Here is a 19671-nt window from a genome sequence, read left to right as displayed (position 1 = left end):
GCTCCAGCAGAAGGTTTGACCAATACTGCCCACTCCTGCAATTATTATTTCTATCTGCATCTGCTCATGATATTTCCTAACAAACAAATTAGTAATTCAAACCACCATGACCAGGATAAAGTATTTACTGCAATAAACACATTTCTCAGTGCTGCAGGGGCACCCAATACACTCCTATGTTAATGAACATGGCCTTTTTTTTGCCACACAAGCTTCATATCTTTCTGCCCACACAGTCCCTATACACACCTCACGCCCAGTGATCCACTGTGACCCTGACCAGGATAAAGTGCTTACTGAAAATGAATAAATGAATTTGTTGAACATCTTACTATGTAAAGATGTAATATAGCTACAGTAATTTACTGCTTTGAGGCATATTTCACATATAACTAGAACTGAAATTGGACATACACTATATGAGCAAAATTTTGTGGACACCTGACCATCACACCCACGTGTGGTTCTTGCGGCCCAAACATGGAAGCACACAATCGTGTAGGATGTCTTTGTATACTGTAGCATTACAATTTCCCTTCACTGGAACTACGAGGGCCAAACAAAGTGAGGTCCATAAAGACAAGGTTGGAGTAGAAGAACTCAGTTGGCCTGCACAGAGTTCTCACCTCAACCCCTATGAATTTTTGGGGGGGATAAACTGGAACGCAGACTTCTTGCTGCGCCCAAACTTTTGTACACAAATCCCCTCAGCCACAGTCCAAAATCTAGTGGAAAGCCTTCACAGACGAATGGAGGCTGTTACAGCAGTAAAGGGGACAAAAAGACTCCATATTAATGCCAATGGTTTTGGAATGGGATGTTCAACTGTAACGTGTCCACATACTTTTGGCCACATCGTGTGTTAAAGTGATCATTTCTATGCTAGAAATAAAGTTGAATGACTTGAGAAAACGTTTTTGCCCTCAGGCTGTGTAGCTAAAGCAGTTTGCGGTGTTGTTGGTTGTTTACTCGCCGCTACGCCAGGTGGCAGTTGCTCTGGCTTGCTTCGCAACGTCATTTCCTCTTTCACCGGAAGTAGCCAAAAAGGCTCGGACGCACGCTGTCATTTGTGCTGACCAATTTGCAAATCTGGATTTTAAATCGAATTGGAATAAACGCATAAAACAAGAATCCCTGTGTTTGATTAGATAACGGGTAAGTATGCGTGTGGATTTTTAAACGTTTTTAATGGATTCACATCGAGGATGTTAATGTTCCTGAGTAGAAGTTAGCCGGCGTCACGCCATATTACAGATCAGTCGTGTGTTAGCTAGCATGCTAGTTATCTTAGCGGCAGATCTGTGGTTTAGCGTAGTCGGTATCTTAATAATATTGATAATAATAATAATGTTATTATTTTATTTTTTCCACTGAGGAGCCGATGTGTTATTTATTCTGCTCGTAGCTGTTGTTCAGAGCAGACATTGCGGTAGTTTTAGCTTAGTTTAGCTCAGATTAGCACATTCCCGGGTTAGACTGCAGTGTAGCAGTGATAGTGCTGGATTAATTTCAGCCTCTTGTTTATTAACCGCTTCCCTCGCTGTATGTGGAAGTGGCAGTTTATCTTAGTTTATTTTATTTTGCAGTATATTCTCGACTTGCCCAGCCCAGTACAGTGTCGCCAGGTCTTTTCAGGGGAAAGTAGCTCAGCATGCTCAAAATGTCGCTAGAACTCGCCACGTGACGTCACGCGCTAGTTTGCATATCCATTCACCTATGCGCGTTCACTCACTCATTCGTTCGTTCACTCATTCACTCACTCATTTGTTAATTCACTCATTTGTTCACTCACTCATTTGCTCATTCACTCTCACTCGTTCGTTCGTTCACCCATTCACTCGTTCATTCACCCATTCACTCGTTCGCTCACTCACTCACGGGCATTCGCACATCACAACAGAGCAGAGTTTTATAAGGATGGATCGTAGTAGACTACCACTTGTTTCTTGTAAATAGAAGTTGGGTTATATCGATTTAGGGTTTTTTACAGTGTTTATGATCGTTTGTCGGTCCCTCTAGGATTCTGCGATTGCAGAAGTTCATGCAAAATCGAGCAAACTCCACGATATACGGAGGAGCTTGCAGTTTTGTTTTTTCCTCATAATTACAGCAGGTTTGAAGATGATATCATCACAACATGCATTCAGCCAGAGCCCTCTTTGATTCACGTGCGTTGAACAGCCAAAAGGTCTCATTTACCAACAGACATTGCTGTTAAAGTCTGTGCGAAACAAGTTAGTTTTTCCCCGCACAAAAAAACGCCAGCACAATAAACTGCTTTTGTCCACAACAGTCACAAAAAACTCTCTTAAATCCTGTATGCACTGGTTAATGACCTCGTGTTTCACTTTCTCACAGAATGAATTTGTTTGATTAAACTCTGATTAGAACAGCGCTGTTGAATTCTCGAAGGTCAGGAGGTGTGTGTTACTCTCGGGCAGTAGTTCCACCTGTAATCTGAAGGCTAGGTTAATATTACAGTCTGAACAGGACTCTAATGCAAAATTCCAATTCTAAATCATTGACTCCCTTCCGTAGAGACAGCCTACACAATGACATCATTGAATTCTAATTCTAAATTCTTGATGATTCCTACTGGTCAGTGGTAAGGCTGTATCGGTCTTTCGCTCTGCACAACAAAGGACAAACCGCCTTCGCGTCGACACGGAAACTTTTCTACGAATGTCCTCCGGTTTGCTTGTACAGAAAAGCTGAAAGACTCGCGCAGCCCAGCCAGGAGACGCCAAATTGTCGTGGAAATTAGACAACACTCGCAGACTCGTGCTCTGAAGGTGAAAAGGTTTATTACAGAAAGATGGTTAATACAGGATAGAATAAAGCAGGAGAGAATAATGAGAGCGCTCTGAAGTCCTTGTACTAAACCACTACTATATATATGAAACGCAGAGCATGACTTAATTCTGTGTACCGATAAGAATCGGTTTGAGGCAGTTCAAACAGGATTTGTTTTAGGATCTTGGACATAAGAACATGTTTGTGTCTCTGTAAGCAGATAAACATTCTGTATTGATCTCAGTGACATGATATGGCCTTCTTAGGCATTATCCTCAGATGAACATGAACAAGCACAAACTTATTACAAAGTAAAAATGAGTAATTTCCCTCACATTTCCCCCATTTTTTCATTACAAAATAAGTTAACTAAAATTAACAGAAAAATCACAATGCTGTGAATACATCAGAACTTCAGAATCCTTTCACGATTAAACTGAATTCAGCATAAATCAGACAGATCAGTGGTCGGTTATCGGGAACATTGGAGATCAGTGGTCGGTCATTGGGAACATTGGGGATCAGTGGTCGGTCATTGGGAACATTGGGGATCAGTGGTCGGTCATTGGGGATCACTGGCTGCTCATTGGGAACATTGGGGATCACTGGCTGCTCATTGGGAACATTGGGGATCACTGGCTGCTCATTGGGAACATTGGGGATCACTGGCTGCTCATTGGGAACATTGGGGATCACTGGCTGCTCATTGGGAACATTGGATTGTACAAGTGCAACTCGGTCAGGCTTTACACACTGTTAGTCAGCTGATTAACTCTTAACTCGTACATCCAGCAGCTGTGATGTGAGCTAGAGAGCTGTGTTGAGTACAGGACAGTCGCTAAAGCGGTCTAAAAATCAAGCAGCAGAGTTACTGAGTTGGCAGCACTGGTCCAGTTAGTGGCAGCAATCCACCAGATACTAGGTTTCCCAACCGACAATAAAATTGCAAAAAGAAGAAAATTATGGAGCGTCAGTGTTTTTTGCTGGTGCTAAACTGTTAATCGTTTTACTCCCAAATCTACAGTGTGAACAGCCTTTGTGATGTCCCGTTTCTTCGCCACCGGATCCGACAGCGAGTCGGAAGAGTCCTCATCCGCCGATGAGATCACCCCCAAAGCAACCGGCACTACTTTCAACAAACAGTCAGTATTCGTTCATTCACTCATTCACATTCTTCACACAAACACACTGTTCTGTTTTTTTTTCTTTTTCTATGTGACTTTTCAGCATTTTTTTTTTTTTTAAATCCTTCTCAGAGCCTTGTTGTTGAGTGATGATGAAGAAGACACCAAAAGAGTGGTGCGCAGCGCCAAGGACAAGAGGTCAGAAGGGGTTTGGTGTTTGTGTGTGTATACACAGACACCTAGAGGGAGTGGGGCCAAAATGTTTTTGTCCGCAGTTTGTAATAACGAAGTATTAAATAAATGAAGAAATACAATTTTAGTTACGATATCGTGTGTAGATGAAGTTACTTTATTAAAAACAATCAGCTAATCCTTGTTTTTGTGCTTTAGGTTTGAGGAGCTGACAAACTTGATCAAGACCATCCGCAACGCCATGAAGATTCGCGACATGGCCAAGTGTCTGGAGGAGTTTGAGCAGCTGTGTCGAGCGTTCCTCAAGAGCAAAGCGATTGTGGATAAAGAGGGAGTTCCACAGTTCTACGTTCGCCTGCTGGCCGACTTGGAGGATTACCTCAACCAAGTACGTGTGATAACGAAGGACACTTCACTTTATTTTAAAAAAAAAAAAAAAGAAACCAATGAAGGCAGCTTTAATTTCTCAGAGGTTCCTTGGGAACATTTTGGGGACCTTCGTTTTGAGAGTTTAACAGATACATGTGGTTTGCTGTTGCAGCTATGGGAGGACAAGGAGGGCAAGAAGAAGATGAACAAGAACAACGCTAAAGCTCTGAGCACGCTGCGCCAGAAGATCCGCAAGTACAACCGCGACTTTGAGACGGAGATAGCCACCTACAAGGAGGTCGGTTCTCAGTATTTTAAGTTTATAATAAAAGGCCTTCCTGATAACACTAATAGATTTGAATTGATCCATGTTGTGCTTAAGTTTCTTATAAGAAATGTCAGAAGGTTTTAGTTTTTTCTATATTTGGCTAAGTTGGAAAATTTGACATGATTAAACACTATATGTCAGAAAAAAAAATCTTATCACAATCCTAGTACATTTCAAGAATGTCTTGAAATGTCACACACACAGTGAATAATATCATCATTTTTAAGTTTAGGAACCATATTGGAGCATACTGCCATCATTTTCCTAATTTCTGTCCTCCACACAAAACTACTGGGGAAAATGTATGAATATTTCACACGTGCACTTAATGAAATCAAAGGGATGCTTGGCTAAATAAATGACATTTAATTTCTTTATCAGTACTATCCTCTGTCCTGTGCTCTAGTCTCTTACATAGTGCTTATTATATGTGTTTTAACTGTAAGAGGACAGAAGCTGAAGGAAACCGTTTTCTTAAATTCTTAAGATCTCCTCCTGCTTGCCTTTAGAACCCTGAACAGTCTGCTGATGAAGAGGAAGAGAAAGAGGAAGCTGGATCTGGTACGTCATGGATCTGGTATCTGTGTGTTGTTAACCTAGACACTGGTCTGAAATGATCGTCTGCCAAATGTAGAGAAACTACTAGTTTAACTCTTCGGCCAGCTCGGCAAGTAGCGATAGGTATTATCCATCCATTCGTCCATCTTCAACCGCTTATCCGTTATCGGTTCGCGGTGGCAGCAACTCCAGCAGGGGACCCCAAACTTCCCTCTCCCGAGCCACATTAACCAGCACTGACTGGGGGATCCCGAGGCGTTCCCAGGCCAGTGTAGAGATATAATCTCTCCACCGAGCCCTGAGTCTTCCCCGAGGTTTCCTCCCAGCTGGACGTGCCTGGAACACCTCCCTAGGGAGGTGCCCAGGGGACATCCTTACCAGGTGCCCCGGACCACCTCAACTGGCTCCTTTCAATGCAAAGGAGCAGCGGCTCTACTCTGGGTTCTTGAATTTCCCCTTGGGGATCAATAAAGTATCTATCTATCTCTCAGATAGCCGAGCTTCTCACCCTATCTCTAAGGGATAAGCTAGCCACCCTCCCGAGAAAACCCATTTCGGCCTCTTGCACCCGCGATCTAGTTCTTTCGGTCACTACCCAGCCTATATGACCATAGGTGAGGGTAGGAACGAAAATTGCCCGGTAGATCGAGAGCTTTGCCTTCTGGCTCAGCTTTCTTTTTGTCACAACGGTGCGGTAAAGCGATTGCAATACCGCTCCCGCTGCTCTGATTCTCCGGCCAATCTCGCGCGCCAATGTCCCCTCACTCGTGAACAAGACCCCGAGGTACTTGAACTCCTTCACTTTGGTTAAGTACTCATTCCCTACCCGGAGTAGGCACTCCATTGGTTTCCTGCTGAGAACCATGGCCTCAGATTTAGAGGTGCTAATCCTCATCCCAGCCGCTTCACACTCAGCTGCGAACTGATCCAGTGAGAGCTGAAAGTCACGGACCGATGATGCCATCAGGACCACATCATCTGCAAAAAGCAGCGATGAGTTCATCAGGCCACCAACCCGCAACCCCTCCCCACCATGACTATGTCTCCATATCCTGTCCATGTATATCACAAACAGGATTGGTGTCAAAGCGCAGCCCTGGCGGAGATCAAACCCCCACCTGGAACGAGTCCGACTTTTTGCCGAGAATCCGGGCACAGCTCTCGCTTTGGGCATACAGCGATTGGATAGCCCTAAGAAGGGAATCCCTCACCCCATCCTCCCACAGTAAACCCCTGGGGACCCGGTCATACGCCTTCTCCAAATCCACAAAACACATGTAGACCGGATGGGCATACTCCCAGGCCCCCTCCAAGATCCTTGCGAGAGTAAAGAGCTGGTCTGTTGTTCCACGACCTGGATGGAATCCGCATTGTTCCTCTTCAATCCGAGGTTCGACTATTGGCCGAACCCTCCGTTCCAACACCTTGGAGTAGACTTTACCAGGGGGACGCTGAGAAGTGTGATACCCCTATAATTGGCACACTTTCTGGTCCCTCTTTTTGAACAGGGGAACCACCACCCCGTTCTACCACTCCTTGGGCACTGTCCCCGACTTCCACGCAATGTTATAGAGGCATGTCATCCAAGACATCCCCTCCACACCCAGAGCTTTCAGCATTTCTGGACGGATATCATCAATCCCCAGGGCTTTGCCACTGTGTAGTTGTTTGACTACCTTAGTGACCTCCACCAGGGAAATTGACGCTGATCCCCCATCAGCCTCCACCTCTGCCTCTACCATAGAGGGCATGGTAGTCAGATTCAGGAGTTCCTCAAAGTGTTCCTTCCACCGTGCAATTACCTCCTCAGCTGAGGTCAACAGTGTCCCATCCTTACTGTACACCGCTTGGATGGTTCCCCGTTTCTCCTTCCTGAGGTGGCGGATGGTTTTCCAGAAGCACCTTGGTTCAGACCGAAAGTCCTCCTCCATGTCCTTTCCGAACTTCTCCCACACCCGCTGCTTTGCCTCTTTCACGGCAGAGGCTGCAGCCCTTCAGCTCTCTGCTGCAGCTTCAGCAATGGAGACTTTGAACATTGCCCACTCAGGTTCAATGCCCCCAACCTCCACAGGGGTGCCAGAAAAACTCCGCTGGAGGTGTGAGTTGAAAATCTCATGGACAGGTGACTCCTTCAGACGTTCCCAGTTCACTCGCACTACCCGTTTGGGCTTTCCAGGTCTGTCCAAAGTCTTCCCCCACCCCTTGGCCCAACTCACCACCAGATGGTGATCAGTTGACAGCTCTGCCCCTCTCTTCACCCGAGTGTCCAGGACATGCGGCCTCAGATCAGATGATACGATTACAAAATCGACCTTCGGCTTGGGTGCTCTGGTACCACGAACACTTATGAGCCTCCTTATGTTCGAACGTGGTATTCATTATAGACAATCCATGACTAGCACAGAAGTCCAACAACAAATGCCCGCTCGGGTTTATATCAGGGAAGCCATTCCTCCCAATCACGCCTCTCCAGGTATCTCCATCATTGCCCACGTGCGCGTTGAAGTCTCCCAGCAGATCTATGGAGTCCCTTACTGGTGCCCCATACAGGACTCCGTTCAGGGTCTCCAAGAAGGCCGAGTACTCTGAACTGGTGTTCAGTGCATATGCACAGACAACAGTCAGAGTTTCCCCCCGACAACCCGTAGGCGTAAGGAGGCGACCCTCTCGTCCACCGGGGTAAACTCCACCGTAGCAGCGCTCAAACGGGGACTTGTGAGTATCCCCACACCCATCCGGCGCCTCACACCCTGGTCAAACTCCAGAGTAGAATAGAGTCCATCCCCTATCCAGGAGTACGGTTCCAGGACCGAGACTCTGCGTAGAGGTAAGCCCCACCAGATCTAACTGGTAGCGCTCCACCTCCCGCACAAGTTCCAGTTCCTTCCCCTACAGAGAGGTGACGTTCCACGTCCCCAGAGCCAGCCTCTGCCGCCCGAGTCTGGTCCGTTGAGGCCCCTGACTTTCACTGCCTTCCGTGTAGCAGCACACCCAACCCCCACGGTTCACCTCACGAGTGGTGGGCCCATAGGATGGAGAGGGGGGTGCCACATTGCTTTTTGGGCTTTGCCCGGCTGGGCTCCGTGGCAAACCCAGCCACCAGGCGCTCGCAGTCGGGCCCTCCCTCTGGGCCTGGCTCCAGACGGGGGCCCCGGGCTTCCTCTGGGCAGGGTGACTCTCCTCTCTTTGCTTTCTTCATGAGGGTTTCTTTGAACCATTCTTAGTCTGGCCCCTCCCCTTTGACCACTTTGCCTTGGGAGACCCTTCCAGGAGCACAAGGCTTCAGACAACACAGCTCTCAGGTTCATAGGGACACACAAACCTCTCCACCACGATAAGCTGACGGTTCCCGGAGAGGGCTAGGTATTATTTTAATATAAATATTCGTATTCATACAAATTTGAATATTCCAAGTGGGACATAAAGTCACTTCTGGTGCTGCTGTAACACAAGAACTGCTTTTCCTGGCGTTAGATTTACTGTATTGACCAGATGTATGTGGAAGAATTTCAGAATGGTTACAATATGTGGCAGAATGTTCCGAACCCAAAGCAGCATCTCAGACCAAAGTATTTAATGCTTCGGCATTTAAAAATAAAGACGGTGTTTTTCAGGTAGATTTCTGAGGCTTCTAAAGTTGATCATACTCCTGCAGCAGGGAGAGGAACCTCCTTTCTGGTGTGCAAGCTTAATGTTGGCGATTTTATTGTGATAACTCTGATTTAACACGTACCTTCTCCGTGTGTGTGTGTGTGTGTGATGTGCAGGCTCGTCCTCGGACAGCGACGGAGAGGGAGCAGGAGAAGGCGGCACAGCAAAGAGTTTTATGAAGAAGAAGCCTGCAGCTGAGACGGTTCCTGAAGCCAGCAAGTTCCTCAAGGGTGCAACTGCTGTGAGCCACTGACCTTCTTTATAAACCAGAAAACAAATACAAGAGCATCAAAAACAAAAATATATTATATTAAATCATGACCTCCAAATCTGAAAGACTGCTTTCCAAATCCTGACCAGAAACCGCAATAGCTGAGTGCTATTAAGTGTTCTACTTAAAGTCTTGTCAGAAAGTCTTTAGTACAGGGGACTGTTGTTTGTCGTTTTAACTTCAAAGAGAGAGAAATAGACACTAGTGCTTTAACACAAAATATAACAGGAACTTATTTTGTCAATGTTCCGCAACTATACATGGTTGATGTTTGTTTGGTTTCTAAAAAAATTTTAAATTAATATAAAGTATAATCCACGGAAAACGATTATTTGAATGGTCCGAAGTGTTTAACTCCTTTTATACAACCGTTTGTCCACGAATCTGATTGGTTGAACGGTGTTCCAAAAGTGCTTATATTTCCTATAACCACACTGGAACGTTTCAGTGTGTATCACTCCTCTCGTGTGTTCACCGTGTAATATTGCACTTCCTAGTTCAAAGCGGTTACTACAGTAGTGTTAGCGACATCATCAGTGGACATGACAACATACCCAACATCGGCACGGCCGTGATTAGCGATCGGCTACGGCCGAGTCGATATTCAGTATAATCTCATTCTTGCTTGTGCAGGGTTACTTAAACATATCACCACTATAGATAAAAGAATCCAGTCAGCATGTAACAGGCAGGTAGAATCGCCGGCTGGTTAGATGACGCAGTACTCGGCTGTGGTGTTGACTGACTTTTCTGTGCTGTAGGATGATGAATCAGAGAGCAGCGATGACGAAGACTGGGGCAGTGACTCCATGGACAGCAGCAGTGAAAGCGATGACAACGATGGCAACACTGCGTCCCTGGCTACGGCTTTCCTCAAAAAGTAAGTCTCGCACAGGAGTGGGGTTTTTTCTTTTTGGCTATTCTCACATGTGCAGGTTTATCATCAATACAGCATCAACTCGTAATGTCCCGCTGTACATTTTTACTGATTTATTTATTTACATCATAAAATTTCCATTTGATGACTTCTGTAAGGAACTTATTTATGTGAACGTATGTTGACTATGTTACTACAGTATTGCTGTAAAAGATGTCCTTTGTTCATGAGGCCGCCGTTGCCAAAGTAGTGAACAGAAGGTGTGTTTCTCAGGACCCAGGACGGTGACAAGCAGCTGAGCGAAACCAGAAAGGAGGAGAGGAAGAGGAGGACCAAAAAGAAGGAGCGTGCTGATGAGGAGGGCGAGGAAGGCGAGGAGGAGGGTGCAGACGGCGACGAAGGAGGCTGGAAGAAGGTGAGGGGAGGAGTTCCGCTGGTCAAGGAGAAGCCCAAGATGTTCGCCAAAGGCACTGAGATAAACACGACCGTGGTGGTGAAGAAACTCCACGAGATCCTGCAGGCACGAGGAAAGAAGGGAACAGACAGGTATTCACGCGCACAGCTGTATTGAACTGTCTAACAGTGTCATTTCTTGAACTAGCTTTTGAGCGTACTGCTCAGTATCAGTCCGACCCATATGTTTTATCGTTTATGTTGTTGGCACAAAGACATCCTGTCCCCTGAAATACACTTTTGTGATTTTCTTGTTGGCGATCTTTGCACCCCAGCATACATTTAGTACAGTAATATCTGGTGTGAGATTTGGCCCTCCTTTGATTACATTTTGTATTGCAAAAAAAAAAAAAACATCGTCAGTCTTTCCCCACCTTTTGCGACATGTCCACTAGTCATTAGTTCTTTTCTGTGGCTCCACTTGGGCAATTGTTTCTGAAAAGAGTAGGATAGTGGTGTGCAGTGCTGCAGTATTCCTTATATTGAAAGGGTGTGTGTGTGTGTGTGTGTTAGAGCTGCTCAGATCGAGCTCCTCCATGCTCTCGCGGCCATCTCCAATGAGAACAACCTGGGTGAAGGCATCATGGTTAAGATCAAGTTCAACATCATCGCCTCCCTGTATGACTACAACCCCAATCTGGCTGCCTTCATGAAGGTGGGAGGTTTTTATATGTACTTTTTAAATTTTTTATTATTATTGTCTAGTACAATTCTGCTTTAGGTTTGACACATTTATGGGCTGAAACATTTATGCGTGCATAAGACAAGTTGTTTCTTTCTCCTTCCATCTATTCCCTTCTCAGCCGGAAATGTGGAAGAAGTGTCTGGAATGCATCGACGAGCTGCTGGACATCCTGTTCGCCAACAACAACATCTTCATCGGCGAGAACATCGCTGAAGACAGTGAGAACCTGGCCATCTCTGACCAGGTCAGCATTTCTTTTCATCCTGGGAGAAAAACAATCTGTAAGGTTCTGCCCCTAAGCTAACCTGCATAAATAAATAAATAAGGGTGGAGTGAGGGGCTGAGTTAACAGTAGTAGCTTTTCTTATGACTTCATTTGTTCAAAAACCAGTGAAACTACTTTTTATTAGAACTCTTTGAAGACGTTTTGCGTGAGATCAGGTCGAGGCTTTATATTCCTAATTCACAGCGTCAGTTCCAGGGGTATGCACCTGGACAGTGTGGGAATTCCTCACGCTTTTTTGCTTCGTGTTGCAGCCTTTCCGTGTGCGTGGTTGCATCCTGACGCTGGTGGAGAGAATGGACGAGGAGTTCACCAAGATCATGCAGAACACAGACCCCCATTCACAGGGTGAGTTAAATAACTAAACTGACAGTTAAACTAAGAGTGCGTCTCATTTTTTTATCCTAATATTGTTAACGTGGTTCTGTACCAGGTAGACTTGTGCCATGTTGATTTGAATTTTTTTTTTTCCTTGCTCAAGATTTTGCATTTTTAAAATGGCGCAATGATTAACAATGGTTAATGAACGTCCAGAACCGTTAGCCTACCCAGGAAATCAAACACTTCCACAATTTCTCGTTTAAGGATAATAGTGGAGGGTAAAATAATATTATTAGCTGTGCATTCAGGAACTGCAGCAACCGCAAAAAAACTCAGTTTATAGACTAGAGATCGACGTCTGTTTTTGACACAATGATAACACCACCGAACTGAACAAATCGTTTTTTTTTTTCAATTTTACTTATCCTTACATTCAAAACGACTCTTATTTATACACCAATAAGTAGAGGGGTCTGAAAGAGTGCGGAAAGTAAATAATAAAGTGTGTGTGTGGTTGTTTTTTGTTTTGTTTTTTGGTTTATAAATAAAAGCTTTGCGTTACAGATTACGTGACTCCGTGAGTTAGCTTCTGTTTCTTCTTAAGCTGCATATAATTTATGTAACATATCATTTGTGCATTAATGGCTATTATCTTAAATAAAGTTTTATTAATTAAAGCAAACAAGTATATTTTACCTGTGCACACCGTTGTTGACTCGTCTCCCCTCAGATGCAGTTCTGCAATTGTGGTCCTGTGCGCAATTCTCAAAATGGCCACAAGATGGCGCCATTTATTGGTGGATTCGATATTACAAAAACGATATCTGATTATGGAAAAATGCTAAAATATCGGTAAAACCAATTATCAGTCGATCTCGGTTATAGACTGAGTACAGCACAACAGGGAAACAGAGGCGCAACATATCGAAATTCACTACAAATATTTATACTTTTTGCTTTTCCAGAGTATGTGGACAACCTGAAAGATGAGGGACACGTCTGCTGCATCATCGACCGCCTGCTGCAGTACCTGGAGAGCAAAGGCACAACGGAGGAAGTGTGCCGTGTGTACCTGCGCCGCATCATGCACACATACTACAAGTTTGACTACAAGGCACACCGTCGCAGCCTGGGCTTGCAGGGCGAGAGCAAAGTAAGTGAGCACATACTGTTTATACCATTTTGATTTTCATTAATGGTTCATATTAGCATTAAAGCATGTTTAGCATTAGGTTCATAACATTCCAACACCCCACCCCCCCCACCCCCAGTCTGAGCAGGACCAGGAAGAGAGCGAAGGGGAGGACAGCGCCATCATCATGGACCGCTTGTGCAAGTTCATCTATGCCAAGGACCGCACCGACCGCATCCGCACCTGTGCTATTCTGTGCCACATCTACCACCACGCTCTTCACAGCCGCTGGTACCAGGCTCGTGACCTCATGCTAATGAGTCACCTGCAAGATAACATTCAGCATGCTGACCCTCCTGTACAGGTACACACACACACACAGACATTTGTAGGCACTAATGTAGTTTCAGTGGAAGAGTTCAGACACTGGTGAGGTGTCACTGTTGTAGATAGCTGTGGAATTCACTTCCCCATCACATCCGCAACTGTGACTCCGTGCAAGATTCAAAAGTTCTTTAAAAACTCGTCTCTTCAGGCTTGCATATTCTCTGTGACACGGTTACATGATACTTAATTATAATGTGTGTTGTAGTTTTTTGTAAAATATTGTCTAATGCGTATATATGTATGTGTTTTAGTGTTTTGTGACTTGTATTTGCAACCAAGTGACCTTGGGTGTCGTGAAAGGCTCTTTTAAAAATAAATGTATTATTATTATCATATTTTAGTCATTTAAATCTTGCATTGGTTGAACTTGGGAGAACATTAAGTTGATAAATGCTGATAAAATCAGGTTTGGGATTTGAATGGTGTTCATAGTCATTTTAAAGACAACAGCCAAATGAACCTGAGAAACAACACCATCATCAGCATTTATTCTGTTACTATCATTTTATACTGAATAAATGGAAAATTGGTTAGGACCTAACATAGATCCCTGTGGGGCACCTTTGTTTATTGGCATGTTTGTTAGATTTTTTTATAAAAAAAAAATTTTTTTCTACTGCATCTAGTCTACTAACACCAAAGAAAACTTTTAAATAGAATGCATAATAAACTACAGTCTGGGAGTGATTTATTTAACGATCCATTTTTGCCCCACAGATCCTCTACAACAGGACCATGGTGCAGCTGGGCATCTGCGCGTTTCGCCAGGGCATGATCAAAGACGCTCACAATGCCCTGCTGGACATCCAGTCGAGCGGCAGGGCGAAGGAGCTGCTCGGCCAGGGCCTGCTCATGAGGAACATGCAGGAGAGAAACGCAGAGCAAGAGAAGATTGAGAAGAGGCGACAGGTACGATTAGAGCAGGGGTCAGTGCTGCAGTGCTGGCAGTCAATTATAAATAATATGCAAGAGTACTCTAGGGTACTGTAGTTATACACACAGTCAGCCATAACATTTAAAACCACTGACAGGTGACATGAATAACATTGATTATCTTGCTACAGTGGCACCTGTCATGTGGTGGAATATGTTAGGCAGCAACTTCAGTTCTTGAAGTTGATGTGTTAGAAGCAGGAGAAATGGGAAAGCGTATGGATCTGAGTGACAGGTTGTGATGGCTAGGCGATTGGGTCAGAGCATCTCTGAAACGGCAGGTCTTGTGGGGGTGTTTCTGGTATGCAGTGGTTAGTACTTACCAAAGGTGGTCCAATGAAGGACAACCGGTGAACTGGTGACAGGGTCATTGGCACCCAAGGCTCATTGATGCGCGTGGGAAGTGAAGCCCAATTTTCTAATCTGTGTGTTAAGTTTTCTATTAGTCTTAAATTATTAAGGAGCTTCCTTGTGAATGAGTTTCTATAGAAATGAATCAACCCTTTCTGATTTGAGAAGTCTAGAACCAAAATATAGCCACCAACGTGTCATATCTGGCAATAGGATAGTGTTAATACGAGCCAAAATTGTGCGTAACATTGTACTCTATTACTTGTGTTTCTCGCTCAGGTGCCATTCCACATGCACATCAACCTAGAGCTGCTGGAGTGTGTGTATTTGGTGTCCGCCATGCTGCTGGAGATCCCCTACATGGCAGCGCACGAGTTTGATGCCCGTCGCCGCATGATCAGCAAACAGTTCCACCACCAGCTGCGTGTGGGCGAGAGACAGCCGCTACTGGGTGAGCACATGAGTGCATTTTAGTTTCTTAAGAGTTGCTGCCGTGTTTCTTTTTAATAGTCTATAAGTGCTCTAGTTACTTCGTGAAGGGATTCTTGCGTAAAAAAGTTTTTTCCATGTACACTCCTCAAAAGCCTTAATCATCATCATTCCTTTTATTTAACCATAGTGTACATCTTCCTCACACTCAGGGTCACGTTGGCACTGAAATAAGACCCATTCTCTATCTCCAGGTCCGCCCGAGAGCATGAGGGAGCACGTGGTGGCGGCGAGCAAAGCCATGAAGATGGGTGACTGGCGCACGTGCCATTCCTTCATCATCAACGAGAAGATGAACAGCAAAGTGTGGGACTTGTTCCCTGAGGCGCAGTGCGTACGTGAAATGCTTGTCAGGTAAAGGCCACCTTCGGGATCGTCATCTCCTAAATGGACAACTCCAAACGTCAGGCAACAGATAAAATATGCTTACCTTGCCTTCTTTATGAGCTCATATATTAATTAATCACGTTCTCGATCATATCTCGGTAGGTAGCTAGATGAAAATGGGACGAGGGTTACTGCTGGTAGATAGTTAACAAATTTCTGTGCACTGAAGTACAAGATGAAGCATTAGATAATGAACCAAGAGAACTCTTTGAAGGGGTGGGGGGGGGGGTGGGGGGGGGGTTGAGTATTAGCAAAGTAATCAGTGACAGTGGTGTGATGCCAGCCTGAGTTGATTATTTTCCTATAACAGCACATCCTGAAGTCTTTCATCCCTCTTTATACCACAGCACTTTGCCAACAATTAAAATAATTGATTAATTGATAAACTGCACATGATGGTTTTTTTTTTCAGTTTATAGTTACATTTAATTCTGTGGAACGACTGTGAAGCAAGTTGGATCCTGTTGTCATTAATATTTTATTTTCTAATTCTACAGGAAGATTCAGGAGGAGTCGTTACGTACCTACTTGTTTACCTACAGCAGTGTGTACGACTCTATCAGGTACTGCTACAGCGAGCTGTGTACTAGATTGCTGACTGTTTTGTGGTGATGTCGCTACATGACGTGTGTGTGTGTGTTTCTACAGTATGGCGACTCTCTCTGAGATGTTTCAGCTGGAGTTGCCCATGGTGCACAGCATCATCAGCAAGATGATCATCAACGAGGAGCTTATGGTAAAGGCCGACTGCTGGCTGTCCTTGTGGATTTGCTCTTTTTCTTTTAAGCGGTTTCGATGATAGATTAGATTAGATTTGATACTTTTTGCTGTACTTCTCTTCCAGGCATCTCTCGACCAACCGACTCAGACGGTGGTGATGCACAGGACCGAGCCCACATGCCTGCAGAACATGGCGCTGCAGCTAGCAGAGAAGCTGGGCGGCCTGGTGGAGAACAACGAGCGTGTGTTTGACCTTAAACAGGGCGTCTACGGAGGCTACTTCAACAGAGGTGAGGAACAAGCTATAGTATTGTATTGTCATCTCACGAGTATACAATGGGACAGGATATTAAGCATGCCCGTATGAACAAGTGTAAGGCATTATCAGTGTACAAAAGGTTCAAATGCAGTAAAGTGACAAGTAAAAATAACTACATTTAACACGACATGTAACAGTAAAAAAAAAAACAAATGACGTGCTGAGCATCGCATATAAACAGCCATCAACGTGTGGCATTCTGGGAAAACGCATCAGACGCCGCTGTGAAATAAAACGTCTATATTTTAAATAATGTGGCATCGAGAGGCAAAAACATGTCTGTACTGGTAGCAGAGTATGATAGATTTGAGTAGCATTAGTGCAAGTTCTTCATTTAAGACGTCATCAAATGAACAGGAAGTGAGATTACGGATGACTGTAATCGCTCCACTGTCCGTGCTCACGCGTTTCTCTGCTTATATCTTGAGAAATACTAAGACACTCGAATATCTCATTCCTCATTCTGTTGAACAGATCAGAAAGGAGGTTACCAACAGAAGCAAGGCTACCAGAGAGGTAGGTGTATTCATGGACAGACATGCGCACAACAGCGCTTGTGTTACACACTGCATTGCAACTCTCTTCAGTTTGCAGGTTTGAACATTTCGAGCATTCGTGCAGGATCACCTGAGTTTCTGTGCGGTCAGATTTTAGCCTTAACGTCAGAGCAATGAAACGAAGCCTGGTTTAAACCAAGCTGGGTTTGTTCACACACCAGAGTCAATGTGAGTTTAGACCGTGTCGCAAGTTATCACTTATTTTCTCCTCCCCTTTATTTTTATTTATTAAAGAACATGTCATACTGTTTTATCCCATTCTAGTTACATGTAATGTTCTGGAACGTCCCTGAGACAAGTTCCTGTTATCGTACGCATGCTTATGGTTTCTCAAAGAGAGAGGCTGCAAAACACAATGTCCCCCATTCTAACCACTTTCTCATGGCAGAACTGAAAGTTTCAGTGCTGACACCGGAGACTCCTTCCATACGTGTGAAATAACGGCCTTCTTGCAGAAAACTTGAACGATTTTCTTTGTTGAATAACAACACAAGATTAAACTGATCATCACAGTGACCCATCACTATGTTAAGCACTTTTGAGGAAAGGTGAGGCGGGCTTTTGGTGTCTGCCCTATTCATTAACATATCTGCACTGGCAATCACAGTGGACCTTCATCTTACAAAAGACCTTTCCTGTGTTCAGAAGGCATCACAATCCTGTTTGGAATTTAGCATTTAGTGTTGATTTGGTGGACTGGGCATTGTTCCATCTTTAAATCCTAATCATTTTGTACAAATATAGCCTTTTAATCGCTGAAATTTTCAACTTGAAACACATTTGATCACCTGTCATTGTCTGATTATTTTTCCTACATCAGTGTTTATTCAGGTGTTGTATTGCTTACTTAATAAGGAGTTCTGTTGTGAGCTGTCAGGAACATCAGTGCATCTCTCAGTACAGACTGCCTGTCAGTTGTGTATAAGCACGCACTGTATTTAGATCAGTGTGGCTGCATTAACATCTGTGCTGTCATTGCTAACGGTTTCTTTTCTGCTCTTTCTCTTCCTCAGATCAGAAAGGTTCCTACCAGCAGAAACAAAACTACCAGCGAGGATCCTACAGGAACCAGAACCAGAACCAGGGCTCTTACTGAGTTCAGTTACAGCGAATCTCTCATTCCATTCTCGCCTCTGTGCACTTCCATCATCTCCACTGCTTCAAAATATCAGCATATTTACCACTTTTACTTTAGTGCAGTTTTGTAGCTGGAGTAAACATCCATCCAGGTATTTGAAGTCATGCTTAAGCAAGATTTGCTTCCCCTTAGTTGATTCGAACGCATTAAGGTGGAGCAGATTTTAAGGTAGAATATGATCAGGCATGGGGAAGCATTTGTTTTTCTGTGATGCCCAATACACTTGATGAAACAATAAATATTCTTCAGTTCATAAAGATGTTGACAAATTTATTGGCCGTTTTCTTTATTTGTGGGCGTTTCCATGTAAACAGCAACACCGCTGTCTGTAGACGAGGTCTTCACCACACACGGGTCACTACACAGGTCATAATGTTCAAACATGTTCAATATTCACTCGATCATCTACAAATGACCCGTGTGAATACATGGAGTGTGTCCTGAGTGAATCAACAGCCGGCAACCATTTGAAACAAATAATTTTAGCATTACCTGAACACAATTTTAGAATCTAAACAATATAATATAATGTACAGGAAACCAACTGTATAATATACTGGTGCAAATGCTATTGAAACCGGTCCAAAAAAAGGGAGCAGAACAGATTTGATGTGCTCAAGCAATGTCAGGTGGCTAAAATTACCAAGGGAGTTAACTATCTAGCTAACAGCTGTTAACAGTGCAGCCAGGGAACGTCAGTATTTCACTTCTTTCTCTACTTTTCACTGACATGACGTTGGTTTAGTTTTGAATCGAGGAAGCTCACTGTCTGAAATACAGACATGTATTTTGTAGAAAATGCAGCGAGTTGATGTGGTACAACCAAGAGCCACACGAAACTGATGTTTTAAATTAGTAGCCGACACTGATCTCGTTTTACGTAATATGTAAATAAGGTTTTCAAAAAAATCCCTTATTTTTGACTTCATAAAATTCTAATTCTAATTTCTTGATGATTTCTTCCGGTCAGTGGTAAGGCTGCATCGGTCTTTCGCTCTACATAACAAAGGACAAACCGCCTTCACATCAACACACACTTCAGGGTGAAACTTTTCCATGAGCATCCTCTGGTTTGCTTGGTGTCCAGAAAAGCTGAAAGACTCGCGCAGCCCAGCCAGGAGACACCGAATTGTCGTGGAAATTAGACAACACTCGCAGACTCGTCCTCTGAAGGTAAAAAGGTTTATTACAGAAAGATGGTTAATACAGGATAGAATAATGAGAGTGCTCTGAAGTCCTTGTACTAAACCACTATTATATACAGCGCATCCGGAAAGTATTCACAGCGCTTCACTTTTCCCACATTTTGCTATGTTGCTGCCTTATTCCAACATGGATTAAATTCATTATTTT

The 19671-nt window shown here is 44.1% G+C and overlaps 1 protein-coding gene across 2 annotated transcripts; it reads left to right on the top strand.

The window, feature by feature from the left end:
* Positions 1 to 1010: 1010 nt before the first annotated feature.
* Positions 1011 to 18591, top strand: eif3c (eukaryotic translation initiation factor 3, subunit C). Of its 2 annotated transcripts, none has more exons than XM_053640631.1 (22): positions 1011 to 1155; positions 3818 to 3935; positions 4050 to 4115; positions 4308 to 4497; positions 4651 to 4776; positions 5316 to 5367; positions 9132 to 9256; positions 10048 to 10166; positions 10437 to 10709; positions 11130 to 11271; positions 11420 to 11545; positions 11839 to 11932; positions 12871 to 13058; positions 13177 to 13401; positions 14142 to 14333; positions 14988 to 15159; positions 15392 to 15551; positions 16082 to 16147; positions 16233 to 16320; positions 16429 to 16594; positions 17098 to 17139; positions 18194 to 18591. In XM_053640631.1, the coding sequence occupies exons 2-22, from the start codon at positions 3835 to 3837 to the stop codon at positions 18274 to 18276; spliced, it is 2796 nt and encodes a 931-aa protein (XP_053496606.1). In that variant the 5' UTR covers positions 1011 to 1155; positions 3818 to 3834; the 3' UTR covers positions 18277 to 18591. The 2 variants fall into 2 exon arrangements, with proteins under 2 accessions (XP_053496606.1, XP_053496607.1); XM_053640632.1 differs by lacking the exon at positions 1011 to 1155 and adding an exon at positions 2596 to 2792.
* Positions 18592 to 19671: the final 1080 nt, after the last annotated feature.

Source organism: Ictalurus furcatus, chromosome 13, assembly GCF_023375685.1.
Source record: "Ictalurus furcatus strain D&B chromosome 13, Billie_1.0, whole genome shotgun sequence".
Taxonomy (NCBI): Eukaryota; Metazoa; Chordata; class Actinopteri; order Siluriformes; family Ictaluridae; genus Ictalurus; species Ictalurus furcatus.
Note: the sequence above shows the minus strand (reverse complement) of the source record. Positions and strands in the feature narration are given on the sequence as shown.